General features: G+C 40.0%; 1 protein-coding gene across 6 annotated transcripts in view; it reads left to right on the plus strand.

The window, feature by feature from the left end:
* Nucleotides 1–13,058, plus strand: part of KLHL32 (kelch like family member 32) — a 181,833-nt gene that overhangs the window by 96,266 nt on the left and 72,509 nt on the right. For 4 of the 6 annotated variants that reach the window (XM_074333324.1, XM_074333319.1, XM_074333321.1 and 1 more), the window contains exon 5: nt 8,602–8,700. The exons of the other annotated variants lie outside the window; for them this stretch is intronic. In XM_074333324.1, the coding sequence (XP_074189425.1) occupies nt 8,602–8,700 (99 nt within the window). The remainder of the gene's footprint in view (nt 1–8,601; nt 8,701–13,058) is intronic. 6 annotated transcript variants of the gene reach the window in all.

Raw genomic sequence — 13,058 nt, forward strand, 5'->3', positions numbered from 1 at the left:
ATGTTCACCACACTTGAAAGAGCACTGGTTATAAAAGTTAGTCTTAATAATTAATTTGGTCTTTCTTATAAGCTGTAATGACCTTCATGTTTCATTATATTTAATTGCTGGGACTGCTTCTTTCTCTTAGAGTTAGAAACTGTAAAAAATTTGTTCTGCTTTCTCGAATAATTAGGCCATTTTTTTTAGGTGATGTCAGTATATACAATTTATCTTTACATTTTGCTAAATAATATATTTTGTTAATTTAAATATAATGAAGAAAACTATATTGGAAATGACTAGCTGACAGAACTATTAATCTCAGAGTTTTGAAATGCCGACATGTTAATGGAAAAGGATAAAAAAAAAAAAGTGTGGTTTGCTCATACAGTATGAAAGAACCACATTTTTCCATATGAAGAATTGTTTCACAACTTCAGTGAATGAAGCATCCCCAGCCATGCACTCCTGCTGCACCCTGTGCTGTTCTCTAGCTTAACATTAATTACACCACACTTAATAATTCCATGTGACTTCTTTCTTCTCTCTATTCAATCACCTAGCTAGAGTTTTTAATCCATCATCCTTCCACACATCCGAAAATAGGAAAGGAAGAACCAGTTTCAGCAGCAACATCTATCAACTGGAAAATTCTCTAAATTGCATTAATGGTAATAAAGTTTTTGCAGGACAGCATGTAGTTTTCCTATTAATGTAATATTAGAGTTCTTATCTATTCTAAGGTGTTTTTTTTCTTGGCGTCTTACAGAAGACTATGCTTCTGCAACCTGCCTGTAACCTTAGAAATTTCAAAGAAACAAATGAGGATGTGTAAACGTGTGAAGGAAAATAGTAGAATTGCAAAAGTGATTTCTACACCTTTTACTAGGATAGTTTTATTGTTGTTTTACCTTTGTGATTTTTTAACATTCTTTAAAAATATTCTGAAAATCAAATCTGGGTTTCTCTTTTATCATATTTGAATAGATGGAAAAGTTGATTGTTTTTTTATAAATTGAAAAGAAATTAGTACTTTTAAGTGTTTGATACTTAAATCTTTTAGAAATTTATACAAGAGTATTTACTATGTTTGGAAGAAAGCCACCTGACAAAATTTGTAATTTAAGGAATCAATAACCAAATCACAAATTCATTATATACAACACACTACCCAAAGATTACCTTTATTTGGACATATTACAACTGTTAGTGGAAACGTCCATTGTATCCTTCTTTTAACAACTTCAATTAGATACTCCTTGATCAGAATTACGTGACCAGCCTCCCCTATGGAGGCTTTTGACATCTTTTAACATTTCCCCCAGAAACTATACTTTTCAGACTCATGGATTATAGTAAATAATTCTAGAAGTGCTTTTTCTAGGATATTCAATAGCAATGAAGGCAAAATAGAATGGACCCTGCCATCAAAGTCTCAGGTAAAACATGTGATAAGATACACACACATAATTCATTCAGGACAAAAACACTTAGTTGGAAGAAAAAGAAACATAATACTTAACATTCACTGCAGCTTTACCATAAACAGATACTGTGTTAAGTAAGAGTCATGGCCTACACTGTTTTGCCTACACAATATCCATTCTCTCTTTTTTTCAATACAGAGCTCCAACTTGATTTTTAACAGTAGTACTTCTAGTCATAAAAACTCAATTGCCTAGGTTCTTTTACAGCTACGAGTACCCACATGACCTACACCTGGCAAATGAAATGGAAATGGAAGTCTATGTGGCAGTGTTTGCAGAAAATCTACTGTTTTCTGATAAATAATGACAGACTTCTCTGGCAGATGGTTTTTGTCTTACTGTTCTCTCTTATCTTTTTGCTCTGAATAGAGACGCAATATCTGAAGGTATGGCAATTTATTTATTTATTTTTTTTACCATGAAATCATAGGCTATGATTAGCCAAGTAGGAAAATACAAGGAGCCTGGTTTGTTGGCACTTCAATCTGCCTAGTCCAAGTTTTGTGAGAAAAATAAGCCCGACTTGTTTAAGCCATTTTGTTGACACACAGCCATATTCAGTTGTAATGCCACATACCCATTTTTCTCAGTCCTTGTTTTCGATAGGTAGTATTATTTCGCTATTCAGATGAGGATACTGAGGCATACGGAATAGTTTTCTGAATCTCATTCTGCCAGCAAGTATAGGAGCCAGGATTTGAAGTTAGGCAGCATGACCTAGAGCCCATGTAGGTCACCTTAGACATCTGTGGTGGTTGGGAGTCCCAGGAGATTAATTGCAGCTGGAGGTTGGGGTGAGGGAATATCTTGCAAAGCTTTGTGTAGTTGAAAGTGACTTAGAGTTGAATCTTGAAGAATGAGTAGGACTTTGACATCTGGAGATGGAAGAAGTTAGGAGGAGTGCATTCAAAGTGAAGACAGCACTATTGCCTGAGTGTGGAGAATAGGGGGCTATTGCTTTAGCAAAGGGACCATAAGGTTGCAGAATTGGAAATAAGTTTTTAAAAGTAGGTTGGGACCACATCATGATAATCTCTAACTACAAGGACAAAAAGTTGGAGCTATATGCAAAAATTGGGAACTGCTTTGTGGACAACTACTGAATTCTGATCAGTTATTGCTGAGATCAAGCACTGCAACAGAAATATTTATGAACATTCCTCAAGTGATACATTTAGAAAGTAGAATTCATATGTTTCATTATCCTTGCTTGATTCATTTTTTTCTTTCCTAAAAATAAACTTAAGGTGTCAATTATAGAGGTGCAGTACATGAATGATACAGGAAACCATTTTGCTTTAAACATAGGCGCCACCTTGTGGATGAAAAATCCTTAGTGTGAGGGCTTTGAAACAAAAACTAAATTAGATGGCAGTTTCTCATAGCTAGATTTTACACTTCATATTCTGTTTATAAGAAGTCTCTTGAAGAACTTTATGTAAAGGTTTGTGTGTGTCTTGAATACCTGATTATTTAAAAGATACTTATGCTGTTGTATCTGATTTACTTGATGGTTTGTAAGTTCAAAATTGTGATAATTGGCCATTTTGCTCTACTACACTGAAAAAAAAAATCCCAAAAGCCAAACTCTAAAGGAGGAGGAAAATGTGCTCATATATTTTTATAAATAGTATTAGACCACCTCTAATTTGCAGTTGCATGAATGCTTGTAAAAATGCTCGTGTCCCTGTGTGCACAGTTGTATAAGTAATACAAAACCTTAGTTGCCTGGCTTTAATGTGTTCAATTCCTTCAAGTTACTCTATTCACAAACCCAGAATTAAGTAATTTAAAAGTTTCCTTAAGCAATAAATGAGGAAGATAGCTTTGAAGAAATGAAATGCAAAACTTTCTGAAGATGCCAACTTACCTGTCCGTAAGGAAGAAAAAAAAGTTCACACTGAGACTTTCCATGACTATTAAAGATAATCCCTACCAGCAGCTAATCCAAGAAGCAGTGTAAAAGTGGGAGGCAAACTAAAGAGAAGAAAAAGAACAAGACAGAATTGAGAGGGTGGACACTTGGTGATACGGGAGGAGGAGATAAAGAAAGAAAGGTGGGGACACACACTGTGGGGTCTGTGTGCCTCATCGGTTCCAGCCCTGCCCTCCCAAAGCACAGCCAGGTGAGGTCTGGGCACTGATGGCCCATCTTATCATGCCCTCTGCAGAAGGCCACCTGAGGCCCCACACCCCTCTTCCATTTGTTTCTGACCCCATGACTAAGTATTCAAGAATGCCTTCTTCCTGCAGGGCAATTGGACCACTTTGTGACTGAATTCTGATGTAATAACTCTCACTGGTATCTTTACAGACCACTTTCTTCTGCAGTTGTGGTTTTTACCTTTCTTTGTCCCACCACCCAGTGTCACCCCTGACTACAGCCACTGGCCAGTTTTTATCCCCAGTTGATCAAAATGAGTGCAGAGTCTCAACATTTGGGGTACGGTCAGCTGTGGACCTTTCCTCAGTTCATATGACCTAGCTTGCCACTAGTTCCAAAATGAGATTGTCACCTCCCTCTCTAGCACTATCCAACTCCCCTCTTTCAAGTTCAGCCCCCTGTAGTCTGCCACCTGGAGGTCAGGTGTGAGTGGGTGGCAGAGAGAGTATTCCACACAGATGGCCCCGTGAACAAGAGACACGCAGCCCCACCTTAGATTGCATCGGAACCTCCTTGTCTAATCTGAAGGAGCCCCAGCTGTGCCTCCACCCAAGCAGGTGAGTGTCATTGAGAAAAGAGGCAATGCCTAACCCAGTTGGGCAGCTTTCAAGGTTTTCACCTTCCCCACTGCATTCTGGACCATTTGGCCTTTTGTGTCCTGTATTTGTTAATCTCTATTGCTATTCAGATGTTTGCCTTGACTACTGTTGATGCCTCCATCTGAGTTAAGCTCCTTCGGTTTGATGAGTGATTGGAAGTGTCAAGCCACTACCATTAGCTCCCACACCGCCACTCTGTGCTCCAAACTCTCAGGAAACACCCTCCCTTCCTGTAGGTGGTCCTCAAGTGACCCGCCTGCCAGACTGTATGTTGCTGGGTATATGTCTCTAAAAGGCCTGAACGTAACCAACATGTACTTTGCAGCACTTAAACATAGCTGCCTCAGTTGTCCTCCGTAGATGGGCATGTTGAGATCCCTTCCCTCTGCAGGAGGCTCTTCTTCGGCCAGTTCTTCCAGGCAGGTGAGAGACAAATTCACCACCTGTAAATCACAGGGAGATTGAACCTTTGTATTCATGCTCAGACACAAATTCTCTGGAAAAATATATTAGAACAACAAGTCACCAAAGATCAACAAAGTTGAATTGAAATGACTTTAATGCAAGTGGGGCTTACAAACACTGGTACAGTTTCCATAAGTAAGACTCAGCTTTCCTGGTAGGGTTTTGTTATTAATTAATTTATTTATTTTTCAAATCGTACTCTGTAAAAGCACTTACGGGTTTTCTGTGCTAAAGCATCTTTTAGGAAAACTTATAATGAGAGAAGGAAAACAAACAAACCTGCAGAGCAATAAAAGAAGAAACAAAGACAAAAACAAGCCTGGAATGGGTTTTCCAAGTGAGGGTTCGTGCTGCACGTGTTACACGTGGTGTGGAATATTCATCTTGTCTGTGTGATGTCTGTCTTTGTGTTTGGCATTACCGAGCATTGGAGGTTATCATGAATGCCAGTTGTGTGAAATAAGCGCAACTGACAGAATTTAAAGGCTACGACTAACCTTTCTAATCCATCTATTTCCCGTTCTGTGCCTCAGGCCATGCCTCTACTGCAAGAATATACTACATCCTTGCTCCTGTGATGGGAGCTGCAGTTATTTCCTGAATGTCAGTCAAAGCCTCTCTCCTTGAGGAGTTGAAGAACTTTAGGGTTCTTCTGACTGGATGGGAAAGGCGCTATAAAGAATTTTCAGAATAAGACGAGTGTTGGTATTTTTGTCACATGTGCTAAACTTTTCACTTCTTTAAGTAGTTCAGAAATATGATTTATGGTCTTTTTTCCTCTTTCCTCTTGTGTTAGATTAATTAATAAAATCAACTCTGAATTGAATAATCTATCTAGAGATCAATTCATTTATCAATAATGTATTGTAAAACAAATCCATCAGTCTTAAGTGAAAGCTCTGTGTTGGGCATTGTTCTAAGCACTGGGGTTACAAAACAGATCAAGTGCCTGCTCTCCTGGATCGCATATCCTCCTGAGTGGAGAAAACAGAAAATAATGAAATAGACGAATATGTACCATGCTGAGAGGTGGTTAAGTGCTCTGAAGAAGAATAAAGCAGAGTAAGGAGATGGGGAATGAGGGGTGATGGTGAAGGGGGTACTGTTTTACATAGGATGGTCAGAGAAGGCCTCTCAAGTGAGGTGGTATGTGAGCAGAGATCTGAAGGACATGAAGGGAATGAGCCATGCTGACATTCGGAGGAACAGTGATCCAGGCAGAGAAGACAGGTGTAAACACTAGGGCATTCAGCATATTCAAAGAACCTTTTATGTTATAGAGAAGACTGGATTTTTTTTCAATGAGATAAAAAGACATTGGAGGGATTTTATTAAGGACTGACATCATTTCATTTATGTTTTTAGAGGACCAATTTGATTGATATTAAATATAGTGCGAGGGGGCAAAGGAAAAAGCTGTTCAATTGTTTGGAGGCTTGAGTAAATCTAGGAAGACAGTGAATTGGAGGAGAGTGGAGATGGTGAGAGTAGTACTGATGGTGATTGGATTGTGGAACTATTGAAAATAGAGTTAATAGGAGTGGCTGATGGATTGGAGGTGAGATATGACGAAAACAAGAGCAATCAAGAATGACTCTGGCGTGTCGGCCTGAATCACTGAGAGTTGCTGTTTGCTGAGATGGGAGGACAGGGATAGGAGCAGGGTTGGTGGTTGGTGGAGCCGATCAAGAGTTCAGTTTGGGGCACATTCAGTTTGAGGGGCCCATTAAACATCCAAGTGGTGATAATGCCTCGGCAGTTAGACATAGGTAGTTTTAAAGCCATGGGGTTACATGAGATCATCCACAGTTTGAACAGAAAGAGGAAAGAAAAGATCTGGGAACTGAGTGAGCTCCGGGCATCTCCAAAGCTTACAGGTTGGGAAGGAGTTGGAGAGGGAGTGGGTGCTTAGTGAAGAAGAAGAAATGAAGAGAGGGTGCATTGGCCAAGAAGCAAGGGAAAAATAATCCCAGAAGAAGAGCAATCAACTCTGCTAACTGCTGCTGGCTCACATAAGATTAATGACTGAGAAATGGCTATTGCATTTGGAGATCACTGGTGACCTTGAGCAGGAGAATTTTTAGAGGAACTATGTGAACAAAACTCGGCAGGGTTCAAGAGAAAAGAGAGTGGAGAAAATAGCGGCAGTTTGTATGGACAACTTTCCTGAGGAACTTTGTTATGAAGGGGGGCATGGAGGGAGCTGTGGAGTCAAGGGATGGGATTTTTATTTCTTAAGATCAGAGCCATTATATGGCGTTTGTATGCTGATGGGAATTATCCAGTAGAAAGAGAACAGAGAGTGATGGAGGAATGAGAGGGGACACCTGCAGGCAGAAAGGGTTGGGATCTAGTGCACAAGTATTAAGAAAAACAAAACATGCTGCTATAGATATTGTACGTGGGTTAGTAGAGTTGGAAGTGAGAGCCTTTGGAATATTCTGAGGTTAGAGTAAGGAGAGAGGATTGAGGAGAAAGGTGCGTGTGAGCGGTAGTAGAATGGAAGAGTGAATTCACCACATCAGTGTTTCTCAGGCATCCCTGGGATTAAAATACCCGTTGCTGGGCCATACCCTGATAGTTTCTGATTCAATTACTAGGTGTGGGGAGGCATCCAATAATTTGCAATGTTCACAAGTTCCCAGGTGATGCTGATGCTGCCGGTCCAGAGACTTGACATTGGGCACCATTGGGCTTAAGAACTAGGAACTGGGTTAAGATGTCGGGAGCAGCCCTGAAGGCCTCCTTGTGCCTGACAGCCGTGCATGTAAAGTGAATTTAGTCAGCAGGTTGTGTATTTTTCTCCAGCGCTGTTCAATATACTGTTTCTCAAGAGCTGGCAATAGTTCGGCACCCAGTTGGACTTCACCAGAAAAAAATGAGGAACTTATATCAACAGTATATTTGGGAAGTTTTATTTCTCTGTGATATCTTTTTCTGGGGGGGTGATGTTGGGGAACAGGGTGTTTCTCCAGGGCCCACCAGCTCTAAGTCGTTGTCCTTCAATCTAGTTGTGGAGGGCACAGCTCAGCTCCAAGTCCAGTCGCCATTTTTCAATCTTGTCATTTTTCAATCTTTCGTTGAGGGGGATACAGCCCACCATCCCATGAGCAACCTTGTTGTTGAGAGCTCATGCTCTAACCCGCTGAGGCATTCGACCACCTCTCTGGAAGCCCAGCAGCAGCTCGTTATCTTCAATCTAGTTGTGGAGGGCCTAGCTCCCTGGCACATGTGGGAATCGAACCAGCAACCCTGTTGTTCAGAGCTCGCGCTCTAACCAACTGAGCCATCCGGCTGCCCGATCTGTGATGTCTTTGTATTCTGAAGATGCCATTTCTACATCTTTCATTTGAAATAGGATTAGAGAATCTGAGATTGAGAAAGAGAAAAATGACAGGTTGTGGTTGACATTTACTGTTGTTAGACTTAGAAGTAAAATGGAGTAATATCTATCTCTGGTTTCATATTGCAAGGAGAAACATAAGCCCCCTTTCCCTGAAACAGCTGTTAACCATACTGTTACAAAATTCTGAAATACATTTTGAAAAACTAAAATTAGGTTTTTGAAAATTTTTATGAGATTACATCCATCACAAAGTGAATTTTAACACTGTTATATTGTTATTTGCAAATGTTGGTATCCTTCTACAAAAATAAGTTGTTAGATGCAGAGCCTTACACACAGGAAGTGACTATTGGAAATGGGAACTCAGCAGTTAGACTGAGGGCCACAGCTCATTAATGAGAATTAAAAAAAGAACTGTCTTCCGTAATAAGGAACAGTATTAATTCAGACATAGTATGTTAAACATCAGTTTAAACATAGTAGTAGTATATTTGCAGGTCAAACATGTATTAATTCTTAAGTAACTGATAGTTTTCTTTTTGTTAAAAAACAAAATAGATTTTGTTGGAGCCAGGCGTGATCCAGGATGTGTTAGCAGCTGGCAGTCACCTACAGCTGTTGGAGCTTCTCAGTTTATGTTCACACTATCTCATCCAGGTACGTGAGCTTTCATCCTGCTAGTATGCCCCTTCACATTCATTCCCCTGTCGTCATAAGATGTACCCCCACCCACTGGAGCCCAGTGACAGGTAAAATGGAAGGGGGGAAGATGTGGCCTGCGCTGGTAGATTTTCTCCAGGACACAAGTAGAGAGGGTCCTCGGAGGCAGCTGCAGCTCTCATGTCTTATGTCGTCCCCCAGCCTCCCTGCCCACCCCAGGTCCCCACTATCCTTGGTCAGCAGAGTAACTGAACAACCATGCACAGGGTTCACTGCCAAAGCCGCCGGGAAGGTGATGCTGGCTGGGGTCTTGATTTGAAACAATGTTGTTTGGTGTCTCAAGGAACTAACCACAAATGCATGAAAGGCTGGATGTCATTTAAGATTGCAGTAAGAGTTGCTAATATATCACAATGTCATATGTAATTAATTACCACATGAACTTCCCAGGCAATAAATGCTGGAAAAGTGATGCGTGATCTGTGCATTCTTCCTCTGATTTGCTAGGGTGGTCTGGAAAAGCTCTGTGAGGGGAAAAGAAAGAAAACCTACTGTGCATTCACCAGTGTTTCACGTTCAGTCCTTATAACAACTTTGCACGTTTTTATAGGTAAAAAATCAGAGGTTTCAAAAATGACATAGATGGTGAGTGGTAAGCCTTTAGGATTCTAGAGACCATTTTTTTTTTTTCCTTCTTGGATGAAAACCCTTTGACTCGTTAGGAAGATACAGGACATCTTAGGCAGAGAGTGTGACTGTAAGGCTCTTTTATTTCACAGAGAGTTAAGTACTAATTCCCTATATTGGGATCTTCCCATTCCCTCCGCTTGTGTGAATTTTACTTGCATTTATTACAGCATTGTAACAACAGTGGGAATAATTTTTTTTTAAAAATGATAAATCCACACAGTTTAATTCTACTATCCTTGTGCATATGAGTAAGTAGAAAAATCCTGTTTATTTTCCTGCCCAATTACTTTATTTCCTTCCTAATCCATTGCTATAATTCCAAATATGGCCTTTATTGTTGACTGCCATTACTCATTAGGTAGTTTCCAAAGCTTTTTCTCGTATATCATCTTATTTCGTCTCCCCAGTAACCTTGGGAAGTAGGATGAGTGCTTCCCAGGGAAACAGTGTGAGGGATGTCAGCCATGTTCACCTACGGAGCAATTGCAATGCAGCACATGGAAGTTTTGTCATTATCTTAGCACATTTACACGAACAGTGAATGTTTAACGATTTTTATCTTATGTTCCTCTCTTTTCTCCTCAATATTGTTGGGTGGTATGGAGAGCTGTGTTTAATCCCTTTCTGCAAGTAGCAAATAGGAGTAATGCAGAAAGGTTATTTCAAAGGTGTATGTTTGACTTGTGAAATTGAAATTACTTTTATTTGACATTTCTACATCAAATATTGCGGCTTGAGCTTTCAGCATCATCACCTGATTCACTTTTTTCCATGGCAGGTAATTATCAATGCTATACATTTGCAAAAGTTATAGTGCTACTTACCATGATGCATGTTAAAATAGTGTGTATATACAGGTGTGTCTGTGTGTGTGTGTGTGTGTGTGTATCTTTGCCTATAATTTTCTGTAAATGAGAATTCCAAATGAACATGGGAAGTTCATGAATATTTTCCCCTACCCCATCAGACCCATCAGATGAATTTGTTGAGGTACCGAGTGACTTGTACACTGTGGAATTTAATTCATACAGTTCATTATTTTGTTGAAGAAAAAGTGTAACTTGCATACAGATATAGGTTGTGGACACTTCATTTATTGTTAGCCTGCTAGAGCAGTGGTTGAAATTTTCGCTTTCTTTTTACCAATATGTGTTCATTTCATTCTCTTGTGTAACTTTTCCTTTTTATCTGTGATTGTTGCAAGATGTCCAACATGTAGAAGGAAACTTTGACTATAAAAGAACCAAAATCATGTGTTTGTAAAAACCTTCATTATGTCAGTCTTTTAAAAATCTACGAGGTGTGATCAAAAAGTACTGTGAATGTTTAAATAAAAACTTTTAATTTAAATAACATTTAATAATGTTTAAATAATGTTTAAGTAAAAAAAAGTTTAAATTTAAAAAAGATACATTATCATTAATCCCCCTCAATATACTTCTCCTCAATTCAAACACACTTATCCCATCGTTTTGGCACTTTCTGAAGCAATTCTGAAAGTCATCTTTCGTGAGTGTCTTTAGTTGTGCTGTCATGGCTGCCTCGATGTCCTGAATCATTTTGACTTTGGGAAGAGCCAGAATTAGCATGGTATCAGATTCAGTGAATAAGGTGTATGAGGACACACCGTAAGGTTGTCATGATGGAGGATGAAGTAAAGCCATGAAAGAGGCCTTCCAGAACTGCTTCAAAAAGTGGTGAGAATGATGGGATAAGTGTGTTCAAAGCGAGAGGGAGTATTTTTTTTTTTTTTAAGATTTTTATTGGGGAAGGGGAACAGGACTTTATTGGGGAACAGTGTGTACTTCCAGGACTTTTACCAAGTCAAGTTGTTGTCCTTTCCATCTTAGTTGTGGAGGGCACAGTTCAGTTCCAGGTCCAGTTACCGCTGTTAGTTGCAGGGGGTGCAGCCCACCATCCCTTGCAGGAGTCCAACTGGCATCCTTGTGGTTGAGAGGGTATGCTCCAAACAACTGAGCCATCTGGCACTGGTCCATGTGGGAATTGAACTGGCAGCCTTTGGTGTTAGGAGCACAGAGCTGCAACCACCTGAGCCACCGGGCTGGCCCCGAGAGGGAGTATTTTGAGGGGGATTAATGGCAATGTGTCTTTTACTGTAATAATTTTTTTATTTATTTAAACATTCACCATATCTTTTGATCATACCTCATGCACCCTACCCTATAATCTCTTTTAGGATTATAAAATTACCAGACTGGGTCACTCTGCTTTCATATTTTGACACAATGTTAGAACTATACCTATTTACAATTTCTTGGTTATTGTCAACTGATTTTAAATTTCATATGGTACCATTTTGTTGGGCACATAAAAATATTTTTTTGTTAAAATATAATCTTCAGTGCTTAAAATGTACATAGAAATTGTACCCCATCAATCAAGGCTAATATATTCCCCGTCCTTGTTTAATGCTTTGTCAGACTAAGAGTTTTTGAAGCCATTCTTCTCACTAAAATGTCTGGCATTGTTTTGTCATCCTCAAATTACCATTATTTCTTTGGTTTTCTTCCAAAGGTGTGAAGGGTAGACCTCTGCTCGGATACCTTCTCTTCTCCTCCAGTGCTCATTGAAAAGCATGTCCAAGGAGACTCCCTTGGTTGATACTCCCTGAGCCCCGCCCCGCCCCAAGCCTCTCTGAGCCTCCCAGCCTCAGCTATTGCCTTGGCCTGGAGCTCCTCTGCACATGCATATCTGCTCCCCTTCCCCCCAGCAAAGGGAAGGGACACGCTGAGGTCCCTGGGCCACTGCGTGGGCTCCTTTTACTTGCTTTTGCTCTGGAAGGCTGCTGAGGACAGAGATCCCGAACTGAAGAAGTAGCTCCCCTCTGTGTAAGTGAGGACAGCCATTGAATTAGCCTTCTAGCCTGTAAGGTCTTCACCTTACTCGCTTTTAGTCCCTAGGCCCTCTCACAGGGCCTGCCATTGAGAACTCACAGGTACTCAGTGCACGTTTGTAGAATAAATGGGGAGACTAGCAGTAAGAATGATGCTCATTGATGGAGGCATTGGGGTGAGCAGTGGCTATAATAGCCCGTCATCTCAAGATGAGGGATTTGCAAACAACTCCTCAAGTTGCATCCTTTCCCACCTGTTTTGCAGTAAAATTCCATAGAACTCTGTCCTATGTAGTCTGTCATGTTAGTACATCATTAATAATCATGACCGGTCAGACTTTTATCTATCTGAGGTCCAGTCCCAAATTAAATATGAGTGCTTCTTGCCCTTTTTTTCCTTCTGCTCTTCTTCCTTGTCCATTGTATCTTTTTAAAAATTTCATCAGAAAGACACACCAATTCATTAAAGCACAATTATTGTCTTTAAAATGGGTCCAATAAAATGCATGAATTACCTTGCTTTTCAGAGTACATGTTTCCATTCATGCTGTTCACTATTTTAAATCTTAATAAAGGAATCTCTGCAGACCATCCTCAGGAATGACGGGCTACGATGCAATGGTTCCATTGTGTCCACTGGTTTACTAAGTCCCTCAGATAAACATTACAAACTTTCTAATCCAGTTTCTTTTCCCAAACTCAGGTTTTTCTGAGCTCTTTCAAAAATTAGCTATTGAACATCACCTAAATATCACACAGGCAATTCAAACTTAACAAGAGAATACCTGCCCTTTTCTGTATTGATGGTCCC

The sequence above is a fragment of the Rhinolophus sinicus genome, linkage group LG05 (genome assembly GCF_036562045.2).
Source record: "Rhinolophus sinicus isolate RSC01 linkage group LG05, ASM3656204v1, whole genome shotgun sequence".
Lineage (NCBI taxonomy): Eukaryota > Metazoa > Chordata > Mammalia > Chiroptera > Rhinolophidae > Rhinolophus > Rhinolophus sinicus.